A 24,217-nucleotide genomic window follows, 5' to 3' on the forward strand; every position below is an offset into this window, starting at 1 on the left:
GGCCCATGTGGATCTTTTTGATGGCTCGTTTTCCCAGCGTGGACAGCAGTAATACTGACCAAATTGTTTTGGTACAGTTCCAGGCAGGAAAATGACTGCCCAAGCCATATGCGCATGCTTTAAAATGGGTAATTGTGTTTCATTTGGGTAAGGTAAAGATGTATGTCACATTGAGGCATTTATGTGTGTATTAGGGGCAGGTGTTTAGACCTGAGATAATTATTAAATCCTCAAAGTTCACAGCTATTGGTAAGAATAATAAACCCAGAATTTTACACTCATGGCGTTTCATGTGTCATTATTGGAACAGAGTTTAATTGACAGTAAATCCAGCAGTATAAAATCACATCTGGCTGCTTTACAGCTCGAAGTCAAAAATCAGGGATCTGAACACATCATTAACTTTGCTTTCACTTTGTTCTGATGTGTGCTTTACAAGTGAAGTTCCAATAGGCCTAGTTTTACCCTTATATTTTATTCTTTTACCCTTATACAGTACGTGATGGTGCTTAACCACTTTTTATTAAACCTTAACTATTGACTATTTTGAAAGATAATATAAAATAATGTATCGATTAAATATTCACCTTATGGATTTCGCAGCTTAGTAGAGCTACAAGAGAATGTAGACGCAAGACTTTCCATTGTAAATAATCTGCAGTGTGTCAACCGTGTTTTTTGGGGTGTTCTTTGTGTGGTCACAGAGTAGTTCCAGAAGTGTGTTTGTGTTTGTGTAAACAGTATAATTTGACTCTGCTAATGGATATTGGCAGTCTCCATTCTGGCACCAATTAGACACGCAGTTCCAAAACTGAGATGATGAATCCCGCCGGCCAAACAAGCTCTTGTTCCTCCTTTTTTTGTTTGAGGTTAATAACTTCAGAAAATTGCAGAAAATTAAACTGTCAGAATAACATTACTTGTTTGTGCTTTGTAGATGAACGCAGGACAACATGACAAAACAAGATAAAACCGTTTTTTTCCATTTGAACACAACACAATTTACAAATGTTCCCATCTCCACAACACATCCCAGCTGTGTGTGTCTGGACTGATCCCTTTAATATGAAGTCGTTGAAGCATTGGATATGATTAAAGAGCTTTTGACACACACATGTAGCATCACAAAGTGTGAATTCAAATGTCACGTTTTTCATGCAGTCAAGTAAAAATGGTTAGAAAGGCTATATCTTAGTTACTATAAGCCAAACGTCCCAATATAGACTAAAAAAATCTAATTACCAATGTATTTTTTCTCTAGAAACTCTGTGTCCCTTTTATTTATTTAACATTATGAGTCTGTGTGTAGTGTGATTTTACGGTGTTAAAAGTCCATAACATGAAAATGTGCTATTATTTTTACAGACTTATTTTTCATATTGTTTTATTTATTGTATGAATAATGTACTACAAGCTAGTCTTATAAGTCGTATAGGGCTTCAAATAACACCAACATGAATTCTTACAACATTTAAGGTCAATATTTCACATGTGCTTGTAATGTTATAAAAGTACACACATTTTATTTACCACAATACTTATAAAAAGAGTGATGGTAAAAAGGTTTATTTATTTTGTTTTGCCCTTATAAATATTGAATCTTAAAAATGATGTATCAAACAATAACACATTTTCACATGTTTTATAACATTTTGTGATTGTTGTATAGGGACTACGCAGATGTTTTCAGTTATGTACAGATTGGGATGTTCTGAAACAACAACTTTTACGATGTTCAAATGTGACAACAAGTCTTTTCTTGGTGCACATGATGGGCTTTGGCAATTTCAAGATGTCAATTTAACTGCACCATTCTAACATCCCTCCACTAGAGGGAACAGTACACACACTTTTAAGCTTCCCTTATTAAAAGAAAGTCTAACACAAGCTTTTATAGAAACTGTCTGGGCTACATTCCCATTTCTGCTAAACAGGCAAAAAACCCAAATATTCTCAGAACAAAAATGGGACAGTTAATGATAATAGTTTGTGTGAGGGTTTATGCGCATGTGCGCAGCCTGGGAGCCCGCCCGACCAAATGATATTGGCATGGAAGCATTCACATGGACAGCGTCCTAAGACTTTACAACACGGTGAGACTATTTTCTACAAGACGCTTTTCTTTCAGTTGGATTTTCCCTCTTGAATTAACAGTCAGTGGGTCGCCGAGTTCAACGGCTCCCAAAATATATTTCCAGTGCTTCTTTATTTAGTCCCAATGCCAAACGAGGACTAGATTTATTGCATTTCATAAAAGCGAACGATAAGCAGTTTTAATTAACGTTGCTTATTTGATCGAGCTATCCAACCAATTCATTTGCATAAGTCTTATACAGTGTCAATCCCTCCAACACGTCTACAATCTTCTATACGCATGTTCTGCCCTCGCTGACGGCACAGCTCATTTGAGCAGAGCTTTGGTTGGGTGCCTAATGACAGGAGAGTTTGAATTGAGTCTCTGTGTTTGGATTGTATAAGTGCGTTTAAGTGTGCATGGAGTGACATCACGAGTAGCCCTGCACATCTGTAGGACAGCACTCTCTGGAGACATTCGAGGAAAAACTGCCAGACACACATACGCACACATATACACCCACCCACCTGTTTCGCCATTACCTCATCATTTCTACGAAAGCTGGTGGTGACACCTGGGGCTGAACCGTGGAGAGAGGGGCTTTTGTGGAAAGTCTTAACTCTTTTTTTACATCAGTGTAGCTTACGCCTGTGTGACGACATCTAAAAATGCACCAAAAAATTGTGGAACCTGTTCTTGAGATGAAGTTCTATAAGCTACAGCAGATCTGCATAGACCTTCATTTTAAAATGAAACCCATGAAGTATCAAATTTGAACAAAATCTACACCGATTTCTTGTTAAAGATTTCATTGTGTATATATAGAAAAGAATAAAGTAAATTTTGTTTCTTTACTGGTGTAATGACTTACGCCACATTCCCTATTGTAACAGCAAATGGGTTCTTAAAGGTTGTGTACAAAAACTTTGTGTGTTTATCACGGGATGTCAACTGTAGATGAATTGCTTCCTGAGTGTGACTGCATTAAAACCACCCAGATCCGTACAGCTTCACATCTTCACAGGCTGTGAGAGAGACCGTAAGAGGCTGAACTGGATATATACAGCGACCCGCTATCTTGCCAGCTCTGATGGGAAATAATGGAAAGTGTGTCAGTAAAGTATCACAGTCTGGCTCCCAGACCCGAGCTGCTGTGATATTGAGACAGAGAAAAGGTGTCCAAGTGGAACTGGGTGGATTAAGCCAGTCTTCTAAATGTCTCTCACACCCTCTTTCTCTCGTTTCCATTCTGTCTCCTTTCTTCTCGTTTCATTTCCATTAATCATGACAAAGTGCTTCAATGTGGACATTTTAGAGAGGATAACGCCTTTGCGGATAACCACTACACTGGCCGCACACCCAGCGCTGTTTTTTCTTCTTCTTCTTCTTCTTTGAGAGAGAGTCTGGAAATGTAGTTTGTTGGAAGTTGGACGGAAAGAAGTCAATAATGCAAAGAAAGATTTATTGTATTAAATATAGTTGCCACGATCTATGTTTGTTGTTCCTTGGTTTCCTTATTAGTTTTCATGGTTGCACTGATTATTTGTTCTTTTGCACTTGCATTTATACCCACGTGTTCCAATTGTCTTTTGTTGGCCATTGTATTTTGTTAGCTTCTGTGTTCTTGGTTATGGTCAACATCAAGATTAGTTCAAGTTTGGTTTTATCAAGAAACCTTTTTGCTTTATTTGGATCCTCTTCTCATCCCTGGCCTCTTTGTTACAATAGTGAGAATTTAAAGAATTATCAGTAGCTGGTTAGACGACATTCAGTTTATAAAGCTTTTTACTACTGTGCCTTTTCTTGTATATAGTAAAGTATTACTGTCATAAGAGCTTATTTCAGTGTTTAATAATATGTTGAATAAAAATGTAACGACAAGCTTTTATATGCGTTCCATTTTTTCTGCTGTAAGAACAATGTACGTGCCGAATGAAACTTGGATCTCAATGGTTGGGTAAATATGAGGTCCTGAGATCTCTAATACCACCCAGTCTAGAGTTTCATTTTTTCACGTACACATGAAAGCTTTGTGGATGATTTATACAGCAATTTATATGATTTCACTCGGTTCAGAGAAGTAAGGCACTTTGGGAATAAAACCAGTGGTTTTGATTTATGTAGGAATCACACATCCCAACCTGTGAGTGATTTGCTGAAGAGCTCTGAAACATTTTTGTATAAACCGAGTTATTATCTTGCACTCATACATAAAGCTCACAGATGTATGACATATACTGCATATCCAAAGTTACACTGTCAATCATTCTTTAAGCCTTTATACACGACTCCTTTGCTCACTCCAGCATCCAACCTCCTCCCCATCTTTTGTGTTTGTAGTCATAAAGAGTCCACCTGAAGGCCTGGATTACCAATAAACATCACAACTCATAGATTTACAGTAATAACATTGATGTTATTGGATCACAGCAGTTTTTGGCGCCCATGTATGAGACCTTCATTCACTGGCCTTTTATTCCTTTGTGTCTTATGGCTCTTGTTAAACACCACCACATGTGTGCACATGTCCCCGTCTGAACAGAATGGCATTTCTCCTTTCACTTTGTGAATGACTCTCTCTTACGCACATGATGTTCTCTCTGCCCTCTCTCATCTCTGATGTCTGTGTTTCCACCTAATGCAGAACAGGCACCTGACTTCCCCTGGGATGATAAAAACGCTGCTGTGATTACACTACACATGGTTTCCCATGATGCAAGACTATTAATTAATGCATTTAATGAAATCTCTGGTCAAAGGCTTTTCATGAACTGCGCATCATAATTCCTCACATGTGTTGAGATGCTGTTGATCTCCTGGCGCTTCAGTCGGTGATATCACTTGCAGAATTTTCTTTCCTTCTGCAGACCACTAGAGATCTCAGACTGTGATATCCTTTGTCTAGAAAGTTGTTGGAAACATTTAGATTCTTTGATTTGGAGGTTTTATGAGTTGACTACAAACATCAACTCATGGGCTTGTCCTTGGCCCTCTCCGTGTGTAATATGCAATATACAATATGCACTTATATTATATACTTTTGTACTATAGCTAGTGCATTACATTTAGAGTTAGTGATTCAAGAAAATACTTATTCATTCACTGATTTAATCTGTAATTTTACAAGAAAAGCATGACTCAACTCTAGTGTCTTTGAAACAAAGTCAAAGTCTAGACAAAGTCTAAATGAACTTAAGAGCATCATTAAATCTATTAAAAACTTTACCATGTGACGACAAAGTTTATTTAATTCAGTCCAACAACAAGTGCAAAGTTTCCACTTCAACTGCTCTTTCCCTTCGACTTGTTAATGGTGTTCCTGTGTGCTTACTAAAATGTGCTTTAGCCTAAATATAATATTTATATTGATATCAATTAAATTGTGAAGATAATTTGTAATTAATTATCAAAATATCATAATTTATCTATAAAATGTGCCTCCTGCTTTTCTCTCAAGACTGAAAAATAGACTGAAATTGATCATGTGGATTTTAAAAACCTGGACATAGAAATAGCCATAATAAGGCATATGAATGTCAAACATTTCAGCTCAGACAGATGGACCGGAAAAGTTTTGAAAAGATCATTCTGTGCGTGTGTGCGTGCATGCCTGTGTGTGTGTTTGTTTGTTTTGGTTTTGACTTACAAGCTGTGACCTCTGAGCAGCATTCGGGACACATCTTCCCTCCTGCCTCTGCCAACAAAGCATCTTCTGTACACCAGCATGTGACGACCAGAAGTGGGCGGAAAGATGGCAGCTTATATTCAAGCCCTCTGCTTTCTCTTTCGTCCCACAAACAGAAGGGCAGTGTGTGACCCTGCAATAACTGCCTGATCTGATCTGTAGATCGGACACCTCAAACTTGGCCAGGAGACCGAAAAAAACGGAAAGACAAAGACACACCCTGTCAGAAAAACCTGTGGTTTGTGCTTCATTTTTTGTACGTGTTTAATGGTTAAAGGGATAGTCCTCCCAAAAATAAAGCATCTGCCATGATTTATTCATCTTCATGTCGGTCCGAACATGTATCAATTTCTTTGTTTGGTTGTACACAAAGAAAGCTATTTGAAATCTGAGATTTCTGGAGCACCATTGACTTCCATAGTGGATTATTTTAACTGTTAAAGAGTTTAGAAAAACAAACAGTTCTGGGGCACCTTTGACTACCTAATTTTTGACTACCCCAGAAATGTCAGTTGCTTACATTCTTCTAAATATCTTTCTTTGTGTTCAACAGAACACAGAAACGTACAGGTTTGGAACAACCTGTGTTTGAGTAATTCTGTGGTCACACTAGACTTTTCGTTCCATTGCCCTCTATTCATACGCATGCAAACGCACCAGATAGGAAATGCAAGCCTGTTCGAAGATATTCCGCATTTCGCTACGTAGAAAAGTACAAGTCTGGTGAACTTTGACCTGCGAATTTGCGTCACATGAATGCGTGAGACCACTGGAAGATCATAACGTCACAACGTGACCTCTCGGTAAACAAATGCAAAAGATGTAGGAATCGTTCCCGCCCATTTTTGCAGCACCGTCCAAAATAATTTCACATGCTTAGTCTAGTGTGACCGCAGCATCTTTCACAATTTTAATTTTTGGGTGGAGTATCCCTTTAACAGTTTAAATTTCTATCGTCTAAAAGAAAGAAAATCTGAAGCCTATCAACACCCACCTGCTAAGTAATATTACAACCATTTAACAAAATGTCTGTATTTACTTCTTATATTATATATTTTTGTAGACATGGTTTAAAGTATAGGAAACACCATCATCACTTCATTGATTTAAAGGTGTTAAGGTCAGTCAGTTGACCAGCAATCAGAGGTGTTGGAGTAAAGGTGTAAAGTAGCGCTGAGAGGCTCAGTTACGTAAGATGTGAAAATACATGCGTGTACAGTATGTGTAAACAGCAGAAATAATTGGATCTCTGTTCTCTCTTCTGATGCTGACCTTCTCCACCCTCTGCTAATAGACGATTAGAGAAATCACTTCAAAGGTAAAACAAAGATTTCCAGTAAAATTCTCAAACGAAAACTGACTTTATAGTTGTATGGTCTATTTTTTAATGGAAACAGACTTCAAACCTAATATTACAAATATTTGAAAGTGTTTACAGACTGCAACAGCTGTAATAACGTACTGGTTTCCTTGAGTGAACTCAATTTTTTTAATCTAATCTCAAAATTAGACGCTTTCATTTCGCTTACATCTCAGGACCGATGTAACCTGAACTCACATATACATGTGTATTTTCCCTCCACCCATCTCTTATCAAATAAGTGACACCTTCTTGTTCCCTAAACCATTCACCCATTGTTCTCTGGTGGAATAACATGCCAGCTTCAACCTGATCTGATGAGACCACCATAACCTTCAAAACAACTGAAGTCTGGCCTTTTCTATATACATTTGACTAATAATTTCTACTGTTTTTAAAGGAACAGTTTACCGAAGGAAATTGTATCATAATTTACTCACACTCCTGTTGTTCCAAATCTGTATAAATGTCTTTGTTCTGATGAACACAAATAAGATATTTGGAAGAATGTGAGCAATTGTCAGTCCTGGGACATCCTTCACTACCATAAAAGATTTTTTTGAATTGTTTTGTTCTATTGAACACAACATGAGATATTTGGAAGAATTTTGGAAAGCAAACAGTTCCGGGCACCTTTGACTCCCCTTTTCTTACTGTAGCAGACAATGATGTCCTATAGAATTGACAATTGCGAAATTTCTTCCAAATATCTTCCTCTGTGTTAAGATGAACAAAGAAATGTATACAGGTTTGGAACAACTTGAGGGTGAGTAAATAATAACAGAATTTCCATTTTTGGGTGAACTATCTCTTTAACAAATATGTACTCTTTTATGCATCTTACTCCTCCACAGCTTCAATAATATTCCTACTTGTTAACATGACTATGCTTATTGTTGAACGCTTACGTTTTGGAAGTTTAATTTGCATAAATGCTGTTGATCAGCATCCAAAACAGGGACACCATTGCCAATTTTAATGATAAACTCCTGAGAGTCGATATAGTAAAAATCCCTTTAGGAATAAGTCACCTTCCATAGCTTAATAAACCAACCAATGTCATGCAAATCTCAGATGCCTTGCGTATTTCTGTTTAGGAACATTTCTGATGTGTTTATGCATCTACAGTACATGTTATACAAACCCTTGTTGGTTTTAATCAATCCCTTCATATATTGAGTTGTGCAGTAGATTCAGAATAAACAAAGGCTAAGGAATGGAAAATCTTCCAATTGTCAATTAAGATTTGCTTTGACTGACCACAAAAGACACTCCAGTATTTTCGGTCCACGTCAAAGTGATGTTTTGTCTACACTCTGTCAGTACATCTGTTTATCGCACTCGCCAAAAATGAAATTAGGCTGCATTCATAGTCAGCTGAAAATGTTTAGATTGATGTCAGATAGTAAACCTTTTGTTTAGATTGTCTTTTCATTGTAATCTGGGGATTAAAAGACTAAATTTTAGTCATTTTTATAACCTTGTACACAATTTGGCTTTAGTGACTACCAGCTAAGAGCCCCTTGTATACGGCAATACTGGTAAATTACCGTAAAAATGACCAAATGTGCTGCTCACTCAATGCCGTTTGTCTATTTACCGTCGACACGTCAGTACCAAAATACTGGGGCATGTTAAAGCCCAAACCGCTGCGCAACGTTTTGCTACGGTTTACGGATTGAACGACACGTTTCCTGGAAATTTCCAGGAGTTTGAGAAACGTTTTCTCTTGTTTGGTGGGTGTGTCAAGAATGTCAGCCCTATCAGCAGCATCGTGTCTATAAACCACGCAGTATTAAAGAGACAGCTCGCACAATGGGTCCAAGTAAAGTGGTTTAAATGTGTTCGCTGCAGCTCGGTATACGCAACAATTGAAGATATTAGAAGAGATGTATTCTGCAGTAGTCAACATGTATTTATACCGATTTGATCAAGCTCTGGAAATTCTTCAAAAAAGAACACAAAGAATGGCCTTCTCAGCTGCCGTAGTTCAACTCTTGCGTCATCACGACAGGGTGTTCCACTAAGTGGAATTTGCTCAAAAAATCACCCCTGAAAACAATGTGGGGACAGTGTACTGAAGAAAGTATTTCTGTTGATGTTTAATTTTTGTGGCAAATTGTGTTTGTGAAACAATTGTATTACTTCATACTGGACAACTGAACTGTTTCTTTGAAGAAAAGCTTCGTCTGCGTCGCACTGTTAAAGGTACCCTGGTGTAAAGAGAGATGTATGGCTTAATGCGTTGTAATAATCTTACACTACTAGCATTTGTCGTTAGAAACACATCGAATATTTTCAATTCTTAAAAAAGTCTAAATGTAATACTCGTTTGAGGCCACCACTAGGCCGATAAAAACTAAAGACAGACACACTAATAAGCTCTTCAGTAAATACATTTCTGTAAATACATGCATATTAATAACCAAAATCATTTAGAATGAATTATATACACGATTGTTTAGCCATTATACAATGCATTTTATCCAGAATTTGACTTTTGATGTTGATTTATCAACATTATTGTCTTCTCTCCCTCGGTCATTGGATGCTGATACCTTATACCATGGTCTGTTTGAATACTGGATTCTGATTGGCCTCCACGTCGTGCATTAAAACCCTGTAACGCACGGCCAGCTGTGGATTATTAAAGTTATGATTTAATGCACGCTTACCTTGAACAGACACTTACTGATACTGAACGCGTTCTTCTCGCTCTATACCCAAGGATCCCTTTAAGACTGGGCAGAAGCAGACAATTTACAGCGTTCTGCCCTTATATGTGCTCATGTCGGTAATCCAATTCTGTGTTCACACACAGTATCATTTACTGGTAATGTTTCAATTTCTCATACTGGAAAATTTCCTGTACTGTTTTATGAAAAGGCCCAGTATCTCTTTTTACCAATAAAGACTGTACAGTGTGTTCACGTGAATACAGTATGCTGTTCTTAACATTGTGTAATGTTCTGCAAAGCTTGATTGCGTCTGTTCTTCAGTATATTGAATTAAGATCTTGAAACGGTGCCCTCTCTTTAAATATTTTGTCTCAAGATATAAATCTCAGTATGAAGCAAAAGCCAGGGAGTTCCTATAAATCATGTGTTTTGAATTTCATAAGCATTCAAAAGCTTCATGCAAACGTGTGATGGAGATTGTGGCGTGTGCTCTGTCGCATGGAAGTACGTCAACAGATGTTGCACAAACGACGAGATAGATTCTGTTGTATGAAGTACAATGCCGTGTGGATTTAACAGCCAGACCCGGCCCACACCCAGTCCCGGGAGATCAGACCGAACAGTGCTCCTATCTTGTGAGTACAGCGAGGGTTAGTCATGCACTGCTCCAGTTGTAGGAAGTCCCCTTGTTTATGTAGCATCTGGAACTGGAGAAATGTCAAATAGCATTACCAAACATTAATGTGCAGCCCGCTGAAAACTCAAATGATCTCCCATACACCAATCGCAATGGGATCGCCTTAATGTCAATTATTTTCCCAAGACAAATTCAATTTTCTGCTTTTCAGCTTATTCTGCTCAGAAACAGATCTCCTGTTTGATCAAATTATCGGAGATCATTTATTTTATAAGAACTGATTTGCTGAGTGCCTCTAGTTGTCATTTTATCTGAAAACTACAGAAATGTGTATGTACGGTTTTGAGTCATGTTTTTTAATAACTAACAATTGTCATTTGTGTCCAAAAAATTTTGATTTAGCAAAAATATTTATTGAGAACTCAATCAAATCCCCAGAGCCATGAAAAGGCAAACCCTGAGCAATACATTTTTTGGATAGTGGAGTTGAAGGAGAAAATGTCCCCATGACACCATGGGTTTCCCCCAATAAAAATGTTGTCATGATTTAACTTTAGTTTTGAAATACTGAGCTAGGAATCTGCTCTGTTTATTCACTATCCTTTGGGTTGCAAATGTCAATTTCTCAACACATAGTATTTGAAGATAAATATGATCATCATCTGATTTGAAAGGTTTTGAAAAAGCATGTTTTAATCAACACGCTCAGGAGAGACCCAACAGCAATCTGTGCAGCAAAGAAACCATTTGTTTTTTTTTTCATTTATTAGGTTTCGAGCTGGCATGACTTCTTCACAAGCAGGCTGTGTTTTGGACTTTGCTGGCTTTGAATCCTCCTTAAAACTTTGGCTTGGATTTGTGACACATCTGGGATTTAGTATGAAAAACGCCAGTTAAATGTTGTTGTATGAAAGACAGACGATGATGTATCTGGAGCGGTTTAGAATGGGATAAACATTTTTTTCGACAAATCTTTGATTGTTTATGAGAGGTTTTATACTCAAACAAAAGTACTCAATACAGCAAATGTTGATACAGCTCAAAAAGATCATAACAATAGCTGACTAAACTGAAATAAGGAGTCCGTTTTTTTGTATGTTATTATGTTTTTTTCTAAATAAACACTAAAGCACAAAGAAAATATTGTGCTGTTTACATTCAGATCAACCCCACACGTCCAAGTTTGGTTTTTGCATTTATTTTTGTGAAAGTAGACACTTCAGTCATTATATTGATAAATGCTTAGCTTTCATTTTCTTCTAAATATTGCAATAAAAAAATATGCCAAAATCACATAATGACATTACACACTGGGGCATATAAATTTATTCCGCACAAATTCATCTTGACCTTGGTTGCCCCCTACAGATTATCTTCATTGGCCCTCTGGGGCTTTGTTGCAAGGATCCACTCTCTCACTACATCTGTTTTAGGTAAATTGACTTGTCATAAATCTCTATTCCCATTTAATTTTCAGAGCTCATCTCTTTCATTCACACCGAGAAAGGGTTGGGATCACTGATGCTGTGGACATTGAGTATGATGGATGATGCTGTCAAAGCCTGCTGCTAGAGGTTAATATTCTAAAAGCTAAATGTTCAATATAGCGATCTGCCGTTTGCACTTCAGAAGCTTCTCTGGCAATAATTGGGAAACTTTGTTTTTTCTGTACTTTTTTGTTATGCAAATCAATGGATTATCATTTTAAAGATTATATTATAGTCCTCCTACTAAACTACTTCCTCCAAATAGATTTTTCTTAGTCCATCATGCAGCCTGTTGAAATATCCAACAGAACTGGACAATGTGAGAGATTCTCCAATGAAGGTAATACTGGACGGCTGCTGCCTCAATGGAATATGTTTTAGACATTTGCATGTTACAAAGGGGTCATTTGTCTTCATCATGTGTATATTACCTGTCCGAACACTCACTTGAGAATGATAAATAGCCACATCTAATGGGCAGTTTGGGGTTTGGAGACTACTCATGATATCTTCTGGTTTATCCTGAATGAAAGAGGCATGTCCATGATTTGTGTAATGGGTGGCCTCTCCATCCAATTTTTGTCAAACCCCCCTCACGTTCCGGCCTAAGATCTCTTCTATTTAACTCTAATGACTTAATTTGACCTAATTTCACCTCGCTAATAGGAAAAGCACTTCCTTGTGCTACAACTGCTGCGATGAAGAGCAGAAGATCTCTTGCTTTTATTAAAAACATTTGCCTGGATTATTAGGAGACCAAAATTCTGTTTTAATGGTTAGTGGGAAAGCTTTTAAAAAAACTTACCTTAGAAGACCTAGATTTTCATTTTGATGATGCAAGTGCTGAGACCTAAAAGGATATCAGAAACACCGTTCACATTAAAACACACTTTTACTGGAGTAGAAAACCAGATGCAAACCAGTGGTGAAGGTTGACTTACCTTATTGTGCTGTAACATTTCACAAACACTTTTGTACAAAGGGAATAACAGTGCCTTTATACTACAATATACTTTTTAACCATATGTGTCTTCAAACCCATAACGCTGTTGTAAATCATTCAACGCAATACCATGCTCTACGGGAACATAACTGCAAACCAAGTTCATCCAGATAAATAAATGTTAAATGTTACTTTTTCTCATCACTTAAAAACAGACAATGTACACGGCTCATCTGCAGACGCAGTTTTATGTGCCTTTGGTGTGATTCGCATCAATACAGTTTGTCCACCATCTGGCAGTCACATCAAGTGTATTGTGACCATGGGAGTGCTTCAAAACATGAGCAAAACACATTTCCACTGTGTTTGTAGTTCGACTTTTCAGGAAAAGTATTAATGTGCTTGTCAAAAGCAGCCATGACTGTGTTGACACACTTGTGTTGCCAGGCCACATGAACAGCTACTGCAAACAAGTATAGTGCATATAACATATTGTGAGTTTTGTATACTGTAAAACGTTGCTGTAGTTTTAAAGCAGGTTTGCCAGTAACTTACTGTAGATTCAAATACTTTCCTATTAGTACTGTTTTCAATTTGAGTTAAACTTTACTTTAACCTAAATTAAAACTCTTTGACTTATGAGATTCAAAATGAGCAAGAAGAGACTGGCATTAGCACAGTATCACAGCAAAAAAATGCATTCTTCCTAAGCATTTTTGTCCTAGTAAAATATTGAAAACCTCTTAAAATGTAAGAACTTGGTAAGTTTATGTTTAAAACAAAGTTGTAAATAAAAATCTACAGGAAGTTACTGGGATACGTGTTGCAAAACCACAGCTAGTTTGACAGTCATAATTACAAAAATCAAGACGTCCTTCATAAAAGATATAATTCTCTAAATTGTTTGACTCTGTGCTGATTCAATTGTTTTTATTTAATTATCTATGACCTGTTTTGTTCAACAATAGTGTAAAAAGCGATATAAAGCAAAAAGAAAACGAAACAAAAACTAATATCAATAATATTATAATATTTTTGTGATTTTGTAATAATATTGTACTATTTTTCTTGATGTCACATTACCGTACAAGCTTGTGTTCGGAGATGCTATCAAAGAATGTATGTACAGCTCGCTAAAAATAAATGTACAATCAAAAATATATAATCAAGCAATTTATCACTTATGATTAATAATCTATAGAAGATGTTGTATAATATCCTGGCTCTAGCTTTATAATTCAACTGAGGCCACAGTTTTGAAGCTTCCACATTAGAAAAGGAATCCATTGGTGGTTAATAAATAACTTCTGAAGCTATGATAGGTTTGTTTAAGAAACATATTAATACATCAAGCTTATAAAACTATAGACACTGGTTTCTGGTTTCTGGTAAAGGCTGTACACACTACGCAAAAGAGTTGAGTTCTGGCTTAAGCCTGACCTCTGACATCACACATGATGTATGTCTATGGAAGAATAGATGAACGTATATGCGCAGAGAATTGTGCAGTTCTTGCATAAACTTCATGATAAGACTGTGTGTAAGCTTCAGATCATGTCTACTTTCAATGACATTACAGTTCGGATAGTCTTACAGTGTATTTGTGGACACACCTAGGATGGCATTAGGTTGAAATTTTTGAAATGAAGTGAGTTACTCCTTTAACAAATACCCTTCATATAGCCTGTATGTGAGAATGAACAGAATTAAGTAAAAAAACACATTTATTCTTAACAGATTTTTACAGTAATCCTAAATGAACTCCTCCACGCCCAGCAAGGCTGTCAGTAACACCCTGAGAGTGTAAAATCTGCCCTACTCTAAGGGTGACCGGAGCTTCGCCTGGAATCCTTTCCACCTGGGACCCAGTGGAAACTGCAGTTACGTAGCTGCCAAGATTTCTACACTGTCTGGAATGAGGAATTTTTTGGATAGCCGGTGAAAACTGCATCTGGGCTCAAGCCATCATCGTCCCAGTTTTCCCAACACTACGGCGGGCATAATTCAGAGTGTATACAATTTCCAAGGATACAGCTATGAACAGAAGAAGGTACTGTATCTCATCTCTGTCTGACCCATGAAATCATCACTGATTTATGAACTCATTTCTGAGAACTCGGCTATTATTTGGACATCCTAAGAGATGAACCTCAATGCTTACAGTAGTCTAGCCCATACACTGTAAACAAATAATATCACCATGGTGAACTGTTCTATTCATCTCTCATCATCGATGAAGAAATGGCAGAATGGAAGCCAAGCGAAGTCTTTGCTTTTAAGTCCGACCAGAGGTCTCGGGAATTCCCCCACACATTATACTAGACATTAAATTGCGTGGTATTAAGGCAGCGTGAAAACAGAAAACGCATTCATCAGGTCATATATTTATTTTTCAAGTACATGACGTTTACAAAGAAAACGGCAACATTACGTTTACGCATGAAAAAGTATAGTTTTCTTTTATTTGGCACAAACAGAAAAAGTGCTTTATGAAAATACTGCCAAGTCACTTAATCTTGAGTAAATGAACGTTTAACTTTACTCCTTTATTTAAAAAACGATCTTTAACTAAAATCCATAGTTTATTTAAACACAAAGTAACCGTACACATTGGGTTTCACCAACTTGATAAATGAGTCAAAACATAACCTTCATACATATATTTTTATATATTTGTCAAGCATTACATTTCTAGGGAATCAAATGTTAATTGGGAAAGAAAGTCACGGCGTCACTAAATTGAAGGTTTAGCATCTCTGAAAAGAGTGTTTGCTCAGGAAAAACAAATGCTCAGGACATTAATGGACTACATGGCTGTGTGAAAATCACAAAAGGCATTTTGTGCAAATGTTCTGCTTTCACTCACAACAAAATTCGCTAAGCAATCTTGTCTCTGATTTTGCAAACATTACATGGGAGTGCCACTGAATTGACAATTTAAAACATTCAAATGAAATCAGCACAGGACATGTTCATATTACAACACATTTTGCTAAAAATCTAAGCTATAAACCAAAGTAATGCATAAATAGACTGATCTCCCATCAAACACTTACGGTAATAATATGAGTTCATTGCCCTTCTTGTCAATTAATAACTTATCCCTACATTTGGCTTGTAGTGCTGTCATCACAGAGACAAATCCAGCTTCTTAATTTCACATTTGGTCAGATACACAAGTCAATGTCCCAACAGTTAAATGCACAAAGCATTTCTGCATATTTAAAAATGAATGAAAATAGAGAATCTTTCGTGGCTAAGAATAAAATAAACAAGTCTATATAAAAAGGCAATAAAATACATTATGCAAATACAAAAGTACAGCACAACCAAAATACTCTGAAGTTTAGGAATCAATCTAAAAAAAGTATACATACAGAATATATTTATATATATATATAAAACAAACTAAAGTTTAAAAAAATCATAAATTACTTCATAAAATGAGTCTCACTCACACAATGCAAACATAACCACTGAGGTATTTTGTTCCGTAAAGTTCTATATCAAGCATTATGCATAATGAGAGTGAACGTGAAAGTGCAAAGAAGTTGTCATTTGGTGGTGGAATACTAAAACATTGAGAGTGTAAAAGCTCACATAAACAGTTTGCATCTTATTAAAACGTCTTCCTTTTTTCACTTCAAAGGAATATCCCACGTATTAGTCACAGCAGCAAAAAAGTCTCCTTACGGTGTCACTTCCTGTCACCTGTGAAGCGCATGCCTTCAGGAAGCAGTCTGAGATTCGTTGTAATGTAAACGTAGAAAAGGGGAAGGGCGTAGGGAAAATACTATACATCTAGAACCATGTCATACTGTTGGCCTTTCTTCCGCTTGCCACACTTCGATATGAGGACCACGTACAACGTCAAGAACACGACCCAATAGCTGGCATACGCGATCGCGCCGATTATTAAAATGATCTTTTCAGACTCCGGAAAAGGCTTTCGCGTCTCTTGAATTATCGTATAGATAATGCCGACAAACAGGATCGTGAACCAAATCGAGATAGGAACGAGTCCGATGAAATTCACTACAACGGTCTTCCTTCCAGATGTCCCCCAACCGGATTTGTTTATAGTGGCTATTGCAAACATCTTGGCGGGTAAAAGACTTGACATGTATAATACTGAGTAGAAGGACATGAATACCATCACTATGTTTCCACGGAGGCAACTGGCAAAGGAGGACTTGATGAGCGCCACAACCTGGACAATGAGCAGGAACAGAAGAACATTCCAGATCCGGCCCTGGTAAAAGAGCTGGATTGCAGTGGCGATGAGAAAAAAGGGGAAGAAGCCGGTGATGACCGCCTCGTAGGTCATCCACAGGTGATGCTTGTGAAACCACATGGAGTTGTAAAGCCACTCTCTAAAATAGGATTTACTCCAGCGGGTCTGCTGATTCAGCCAGCGCAGGTATGTGATGGGCGTCTCGGTCAAGCACTTGGAGCGAGCTGTGTATTTTGTGGCGTATCCCAGGCTCAGTACTCGGTTGGTTAGGTGGCGATCGTCGCCAAAACTACAGTGGCTTCCCATGAACGTCTGATTGTACCAGTCCTCCAGGAACTCGTGAAGCAGGGAATTCCTGTACATCCCCAAAGGCCCACTGATACACTGAACGCACCCGAAATACGACTGACAGGCCCTTTCGATGTTGAACGCCATCCAATACCTCACACTGCTGAGGAAGGAGACCCACGACTCATATTTGTTCAGAATCTGGAGGGACAGAGCAGAAATTTAAATCAAAGAGCCTGTAGTTCAACATACAGAATGAAATGTAAATGCCACATTTGTATTCTATGTGCGGAAGTAGTAAGTAGACCAAGACAGTAAGATCTAAAGACTCTTTGTATAGGATGAACAGAATTATGGATTGAAATCAGATTCCATATGGTGTGATGGGTATAGGAATAGTTAAGTATCCTAAACAACCCGAACATAGATGAGTATGTTTGGCTATAGTGAAGGCCTTGTGACCTGTTATTGTCTGTTAACAATTTTACATTTTGTACAAATATATAAATAAAATAAGATCCATAAATATTCAAATATGTTTTTAGGTACATCTCATATGGATAAATTTGGAAGAGCTTTAAGTCCCTGTGAACCAACAGTTGTAGTCATTTTTGCTTCCGTATTCTGACGCATTTTGTAGAAGACAGAATAAAAAATAAGAAATGTTATAAATATAAACATATAATTTTATAAATATAAAATTACGTCATCTGCAATGGATGGCCAGTAGAGGGCAGATGTGCATTTTTCGGATTTGATTGGAGATTATGAGGGCACATTAATATTAAATAGAAAATGACCCCCACTACTGATAAGCTATTTATAATAAACGCTGCAATAATCTATGAAAAAGTAGGAATTGTATATTCTTATTTCACAGGGACTTTAAGGCAAGGCAAATGTCATGTGATAAAGAACACATACCTGCACATCTCCACCCACTCCTCCAACCATGGGATCTTCCTCCAGAACCTTCACCATCTCCACTGAAGAGGCCGGATCCAACATCGTGTCTGAATCACATACCTGCATCCAACAGAATTCAACATTATTCTTAAAAAGTTTTAACTTCACTTGAAATAATAAAATCGCAACAGATGCAGTGTTCCTCTCAGTTTATAACGTTTATTCCTAACAACAAATTGTGTCATCGCTTCAGTGTCTGTATGTGTATCCCACATGCGCAAGTGTTACGTTACTAAATGAAATGCGTCATTGACATGGTAATGCTGCAAATATTATTCCCACAATCACATCTATAGAAACCAGATTGCCTTTGTTTGAATGGTCAAAAAGAATCAGATGTGGTGCTGTATTCACGTATTGATCTCTACCACATGATTCATTAGTCACTAAGCGCTGGCTTACACGTTCTGCTCTTGTGCCAGTTATACAGATTCAACAAACACGTGGACACTCTATTCAAAAGCTAGGGGGGTTCAACTGGATTTTAGTGAACAAGATGCTGGTTTTTGCACCTAGTTTAACTGTATTTTGGAAGATTGGCAAATACAATGCATTGTATTTCCATTCAAGAACCGGTCCAAAAGTGGTGATACTGGTTGTTTGGCCTGAAATTTTACTCTCCACAGAAGGTAATGTCAGGTTTACGCCAATCAGCTTTACAACCAATTCCCACAGTGAGAATAACCACAATCCTGGTAGCAAGATCCGTGATAAGTTAAACACAATTAGGGCTCTACACTCAGAGCAAAGGTCAGGGATCTTATTGGAACCATGTGGTATGTGGATAAAATAACATCATTTGTTCGGTGTGCAGGCGACCCTTGCATGATTATCTGTGAATGACAGCTACGGTTTTACCATGTCTTTCATTCTTTCACTAAATTACAAAGCGGATGTTTGTATGACTTTGTTCACCCAAAAATGAAATTTCTGTCATCATTTACTCACCCTCTAGTCATTTCAAACCCGACTTTCTTCTGCACAACACAAAATATAGTCTAAAGAAAGTTAGTAACCGAAAAGTGTCGGCATAACTTCTATTGTACGGACACAACACCAATGCAAGTGAATGGGTGCCACTTTCTATTGGTGTATATTATATATTTTTTTGATTTAAAAAAGCCACAGCGGTGGTCTTGGGGGTTTCACTTGTTAATGCAACATGAACATTTGTGACTCGTTCCCTTGAGCTAAATAAAAGTTCAAGTCATGATCTAACAGCAATGCCCATGGAAAACACCAGCGATGTGTTCTGGAAGTGCTAGAAATAGTCTTGAGATATGCGAATGATTTCCTACACAAGTCCCTGAATGAACAGCATCAGTGTTAAGTAGGAATGTACTTTCCTCACCCTCCGCGTACTACATGCTCCCGTCTAGCATCCACTTAAAGCGTCACAAAAGCCTCTTTGTACAGATTGGCCGTTTTGCCCCCGTGTACTTGGCCAGGCAAAGCCTGAGCCGCCTGAGAGAAATAGACTCACCTGCACATAGTCGACACTTCTTCCCAGGGCTTTGAAGGGGGTGTACATGACCTCCCTCTTCCCGCCCCACTTCTGCATGATGCACACACACTTGTTGTTGAGAACCAGACGAGAAACTTGCTGTATGCTCTCAGCGTACGACTCGTCCGTTTCATCCGGGCCTCTCTGGTGGAAGTTGCTCTTCCACACATATGTGGCTGCCTTGTCCCGGCCCATGGTGTCTCGGAAGATGTCCATCATGTAGTTATCATCTTCATTGTTCCCGTCGATGACCATAATCACTTTTATGCCAGGGTAGGTGAGCCTCTTTATGGATACCAGGCATTTTTTAAGGTAGTTGGGGTCTTCCTGATAGGCAGCAATGCACAGGGCCAGTGATTTGTTGAGTTTGATGGGCGTTTCCAGGGAACGCCTCATGTTCCTGTGTTCCAGCAGAGCAAACAGACTCTGTATGACGAGGTGTATGACTAGGATTGCCCCATAAAGACCAAAGGATAAATAATTGCCTGGAGTCGTTATGAGCTTATACCCCATGATGTAGGCCGTAGAGATTCCCACAAGCAGCGATATGCCAAACAGAGTAGTCCCAACAATCCTTAGGTAGGAGAAAACTTTATCACATCTCATCTGAAATCAATAAGAAGTTATTGAATGGTGAGTATCATGATCCACAATTATTAAATTAAATACAGTAGCCTTAAAGGAACATTTCACCCAAGAGTGAAAATTCTGTTGTCATTTACTCACCCTCAAGTGGTTTAAATGTGTATAATTTTTTGTTAGTAAACACAACAAAAGAAATTTGAGAAATATATTTGGACGAATGCTTGTAACTAATCAGTTCTTGGCCACCATTGACTACCATAGCAGAAAAATGTGCTTTATGAATATTTTTGTTCTGTTGAACATAAAAAGAAGATATTTTGGCAAACAGTTGTGGGGCCCTTTTGACTATACCATTGTCGTTTTTTCCTACTATGGTAGTCATTGGTGGCCAAGAACTGTTAAGTTACAAGCATTCGTCCAGATAGCTTTCTCTGTGTTCAGCTGAACTGTCCCTTTAAAAGTGTTCAGCTCCTATTGAAATCCACAACATTAGGTAAAATATGAAAGTAATTTATTTATTGCTATATTTGTGAAAAAACTTGATTCGTAGACTGATTCCTGGGTCATATTAGTAAATATAAAATCAGTTTCCCTCCATTTTATTATGCTGAGTAGCGACAGATGTTGTTCATTACATTAACCATTGAGACGTCCCACTACTGTAAGTTTGACAACCAAAGTGTCAAAAACCCAATTCTAAACAAATTCTAAATATTCACTGCATCAGAATAAATAAAAACGAACATTATTTGCGAAAAGTCTTGGTTGAAAACAGTCCTTGTTTTATCATTTTTGTGTAAAGCAAAGACTTCTTGGTTTGCACAAATACTTTTTGGGTTAATATCAGAGAATTACACTGCACATATAAAGGAAATGTCAGCGGACGTGAGGACAGCTTTATGGGGGAGATTTTTGCATGTCACTGAATGCAACACATTCAGAATAAATACTATGCAGTGTCATATTTCTGGCATTTTCCTTCTCTTGTGAATAGCTGAACGCTCTCTATGACCATTTGTTCCATGTTTCCTCGCTAATGCACTTTCCTCCATCTGCTTGGCAGACGTCAGTGTGCAGCACCACCCTCTGACATCATCTGTTTATATCTCCGTGGGAACACATGAACGGTGAAATTTAGATTTCAGAGAGCCATGCTAAAGTCTCTCTGTCTTCTCACAACCAAGTCAAGACGGATGCAGTAATGTCTGCATTTCATTTAACCAACACAAAAGAGTGACCTTTTTCTTTTGATTTAGATTAGGAAGCGGTTTAGCCCATGCGGTCATCTCTGGCACAGCATGAGTCTAACTGGCACGTGTCGCGGCCTTTAACGTCATCCAGCACGTTTATGGGGCCCTTGACGTAGGAACCTATGGACCTGATGTACCACACCTCCACATAAGACACGTGTCGGTTCGTTGGATTAAGGAGAGCATGTGTTGCTAATGTCTGAAATGTGCTCTTGGGGTATCCCCGAACCTGCTTAACAGTCTAGATGAACCCAAATGACTCATTTAAAAGTGTAAAGACTGCTGACACGGCAAAATGTAGCCAACATGTGAAAGGACACTTTGCCTAATTACGATAGTGCGTGATGGCAGAAGGGACATTATCTTTGCGAATAAGCTCATTTATCACGGTAACGCAAATTGGTGTGCGTTTTGTCTCCCAGGATGAGAGAGGTTAACGTGCAAATGGACTTGCCTTGTCATGAGGGGGGGGAGGGTGCTCTCCTATGGATAATCCTTACGATTGTTCTGAGGAAGCGTGTAAGACATTTGTCGTTAACAGGTTCGCTGTGAATGCATTTAACCACATTTATCAAAATTATTTATTCGAGTATATCTTGGAGACCGAAGTATATTTTAATTGCATGTTGCCGTGAAGGAAAATGATTATAAAGTTCTTGTTTGTATAACTATACATTTGGACTAGTCTGCAACTACAGTACATACGTACATTATCTATGAAGGTCTGGAACTGTTTCAACGGTCCTAAAGCTAAGCAGGGAGTGGTTCAATGCAGAGTTGAATCATCCTCAATAGGGAAAACTACAACTTGAGCTTTGAAGGTAGATAAAATATTACAGTGCAGCAAAAGTAAATTAGCACGAGCCACAAGGGACCCCGGCTTGCAAAGCCCCTGTGAACAGCACCGCAAAATGAGTCGAAGCTTGTTTTAGATCAAATGAGAGCGTAGATCGATCATTCAACACGTGGCCAATGGGGAGAAATAGATTGGGGCATTTAAAAGGCCATCAAGGGCCAGCCACAGTAACACATTCATTTAGAGTGGACTTTTACCACCATGCATGAACGTAGGGGGAGGTAGGTTGTGTTATTTAATGGAGACAGGAGGATTTGCTCATTGTTATCCCCAGATTTGGAAGACAAAGCTTTATTTGAAACACAATAACTCATCAACGACCCTCAAGACAGTTATGGGCAGGAAATTCAAGGCTCGTGGCTTAACACTTGTTTTTGGGGAAATGGATGGAAAAGTAAGGGGAAGTCCATGCAATAGTGCATTAATGTTTAGCAAGAGTGAATCACGGGATAAAAATCTTTCTAAAATAAGTCAAATCCCCATGGCCATCTGTATTCATAACACAATTTATAACAGGCTTTAAAACTGAGATTACTTCATTATTTACTTACTCCCGTGTCATTATAAACCTGTATGGCTTTCTTTCAAGATATTTTGAAGAACGCGGGGGACCAAACAACATTGACCCCCATTGACTTCCATTGTATGGACACAAAACCATTAAGATATTTCTCAAATTATCAACTATAGTGCTCCACAGAAGACAGAGTCATTCACAGATCTTGAACAACAGGGTGAATAGATCAAATACATTTTATTCTGCAATGAATTACTCCATTATTTAATATAATCTGATATGTAACCATTACAAATTTTGAAAACCTTCAAAAGGCTAAAGGCTTCATGGATGTGCAAACTTCCTGGAAAAGATAACAGATAAAACGGAGCGATTGGTTTTCCCATCAAACAAGCACTGACTGTTGGGGGAAATTCCACCACAGAGACAAAACTAGAGGCACTGCCTTGTTACTGCCCTTTTGAGATATGACATTGTAAACTGCCGGCTCTCCTAAGTGGGTGGTTCTGTTCTCCAAGCTGAGATGGTGGAAAAGCTGGGAACTTGTGGAACTGCTAAAGTCGCCTCCAAAAAAACCTGACATCCATCAATCTGCCACAAATCTGTGGCTTGGCCCTGTCAGATACAGACATGATCTACCATGTTTGTTGTTGTATGGGCTCTTGTCTTTGACACTTAGTGTAAAACTTAACCACTGCTTCCTCCATCAAACTTCAAGTACTCCGAAATCATGAGAGCTGTAAAGAACCAAAACTTCCAGAACTACCTCACAGTCTTACAAAACTTTTTTCCTTAATGGTTGAAACTGTCAGACAGGGAATGTCGTGGCATTTTCACAAACTGTTAAAAGTGGCTTAATAGCCTTTAACTGATGTTATTATGGGGACTTTTGCCATCAAGGGGTTCTCGTGCTTTGGCACATCTTCGCATAACTGTCATCCTGAGCATGTGATCAAAGTTGTCATTTATAATTTCAGTTACAGTCTCAAAAACATCAAAAAGCTATGTGAAAAAAAGGAGAGGGGCAATGAGAAGTTAACCCTTTAAATTAAACATTCGAGACATGATCACTTTGAATACAAAAACTACATACAATACAAAGATATACAATGATTTTTAACCCAGTCATAACACAGTAGCCTATGTCGTTCAA

At 38.0% G+C, this 24,217-nt stretch overlaps 1 protein-coding gene across 1 annotated transcript; it reads right to left on the reverse strand.

Moving 5' to 3' along the window:
* Positions 1–16,657: 16,657 nt before the first annotated feature.
* On the reverse strand, positions 16,658–20,462 carry has2 (hyaluronan synthase 2; the record flags this gene model as incomplete). The annotated part of the gene is made up of 3 exons (XM_079470617.1): positions 16,658–17,587; positions 18,311–18,412; positions 19,836–20,462. 3 exons carry the CDS (start codon positions 20,460–20,462, stop codon positions 16,658–16,660), a joined length of 1,659 nt encoding a protein of 552 aa, XP_079326743.1.
* Between the last annotated feature and the right edge of the window lie 3,755 nt (positions 20,463–24,217).

This window comes from Barbatula barbatula (genome assembly GCF_947034865.1).
Source record: "Barbatula barbatula genome assembly, chromosome: 12".
Classification (NCBI taxonomy): Eukaryota; Metazoa; Chordata; class Actinopteri; order Cypriniformes; family Nemacheilidae; genus Barbatula; species Barbatula barbatula.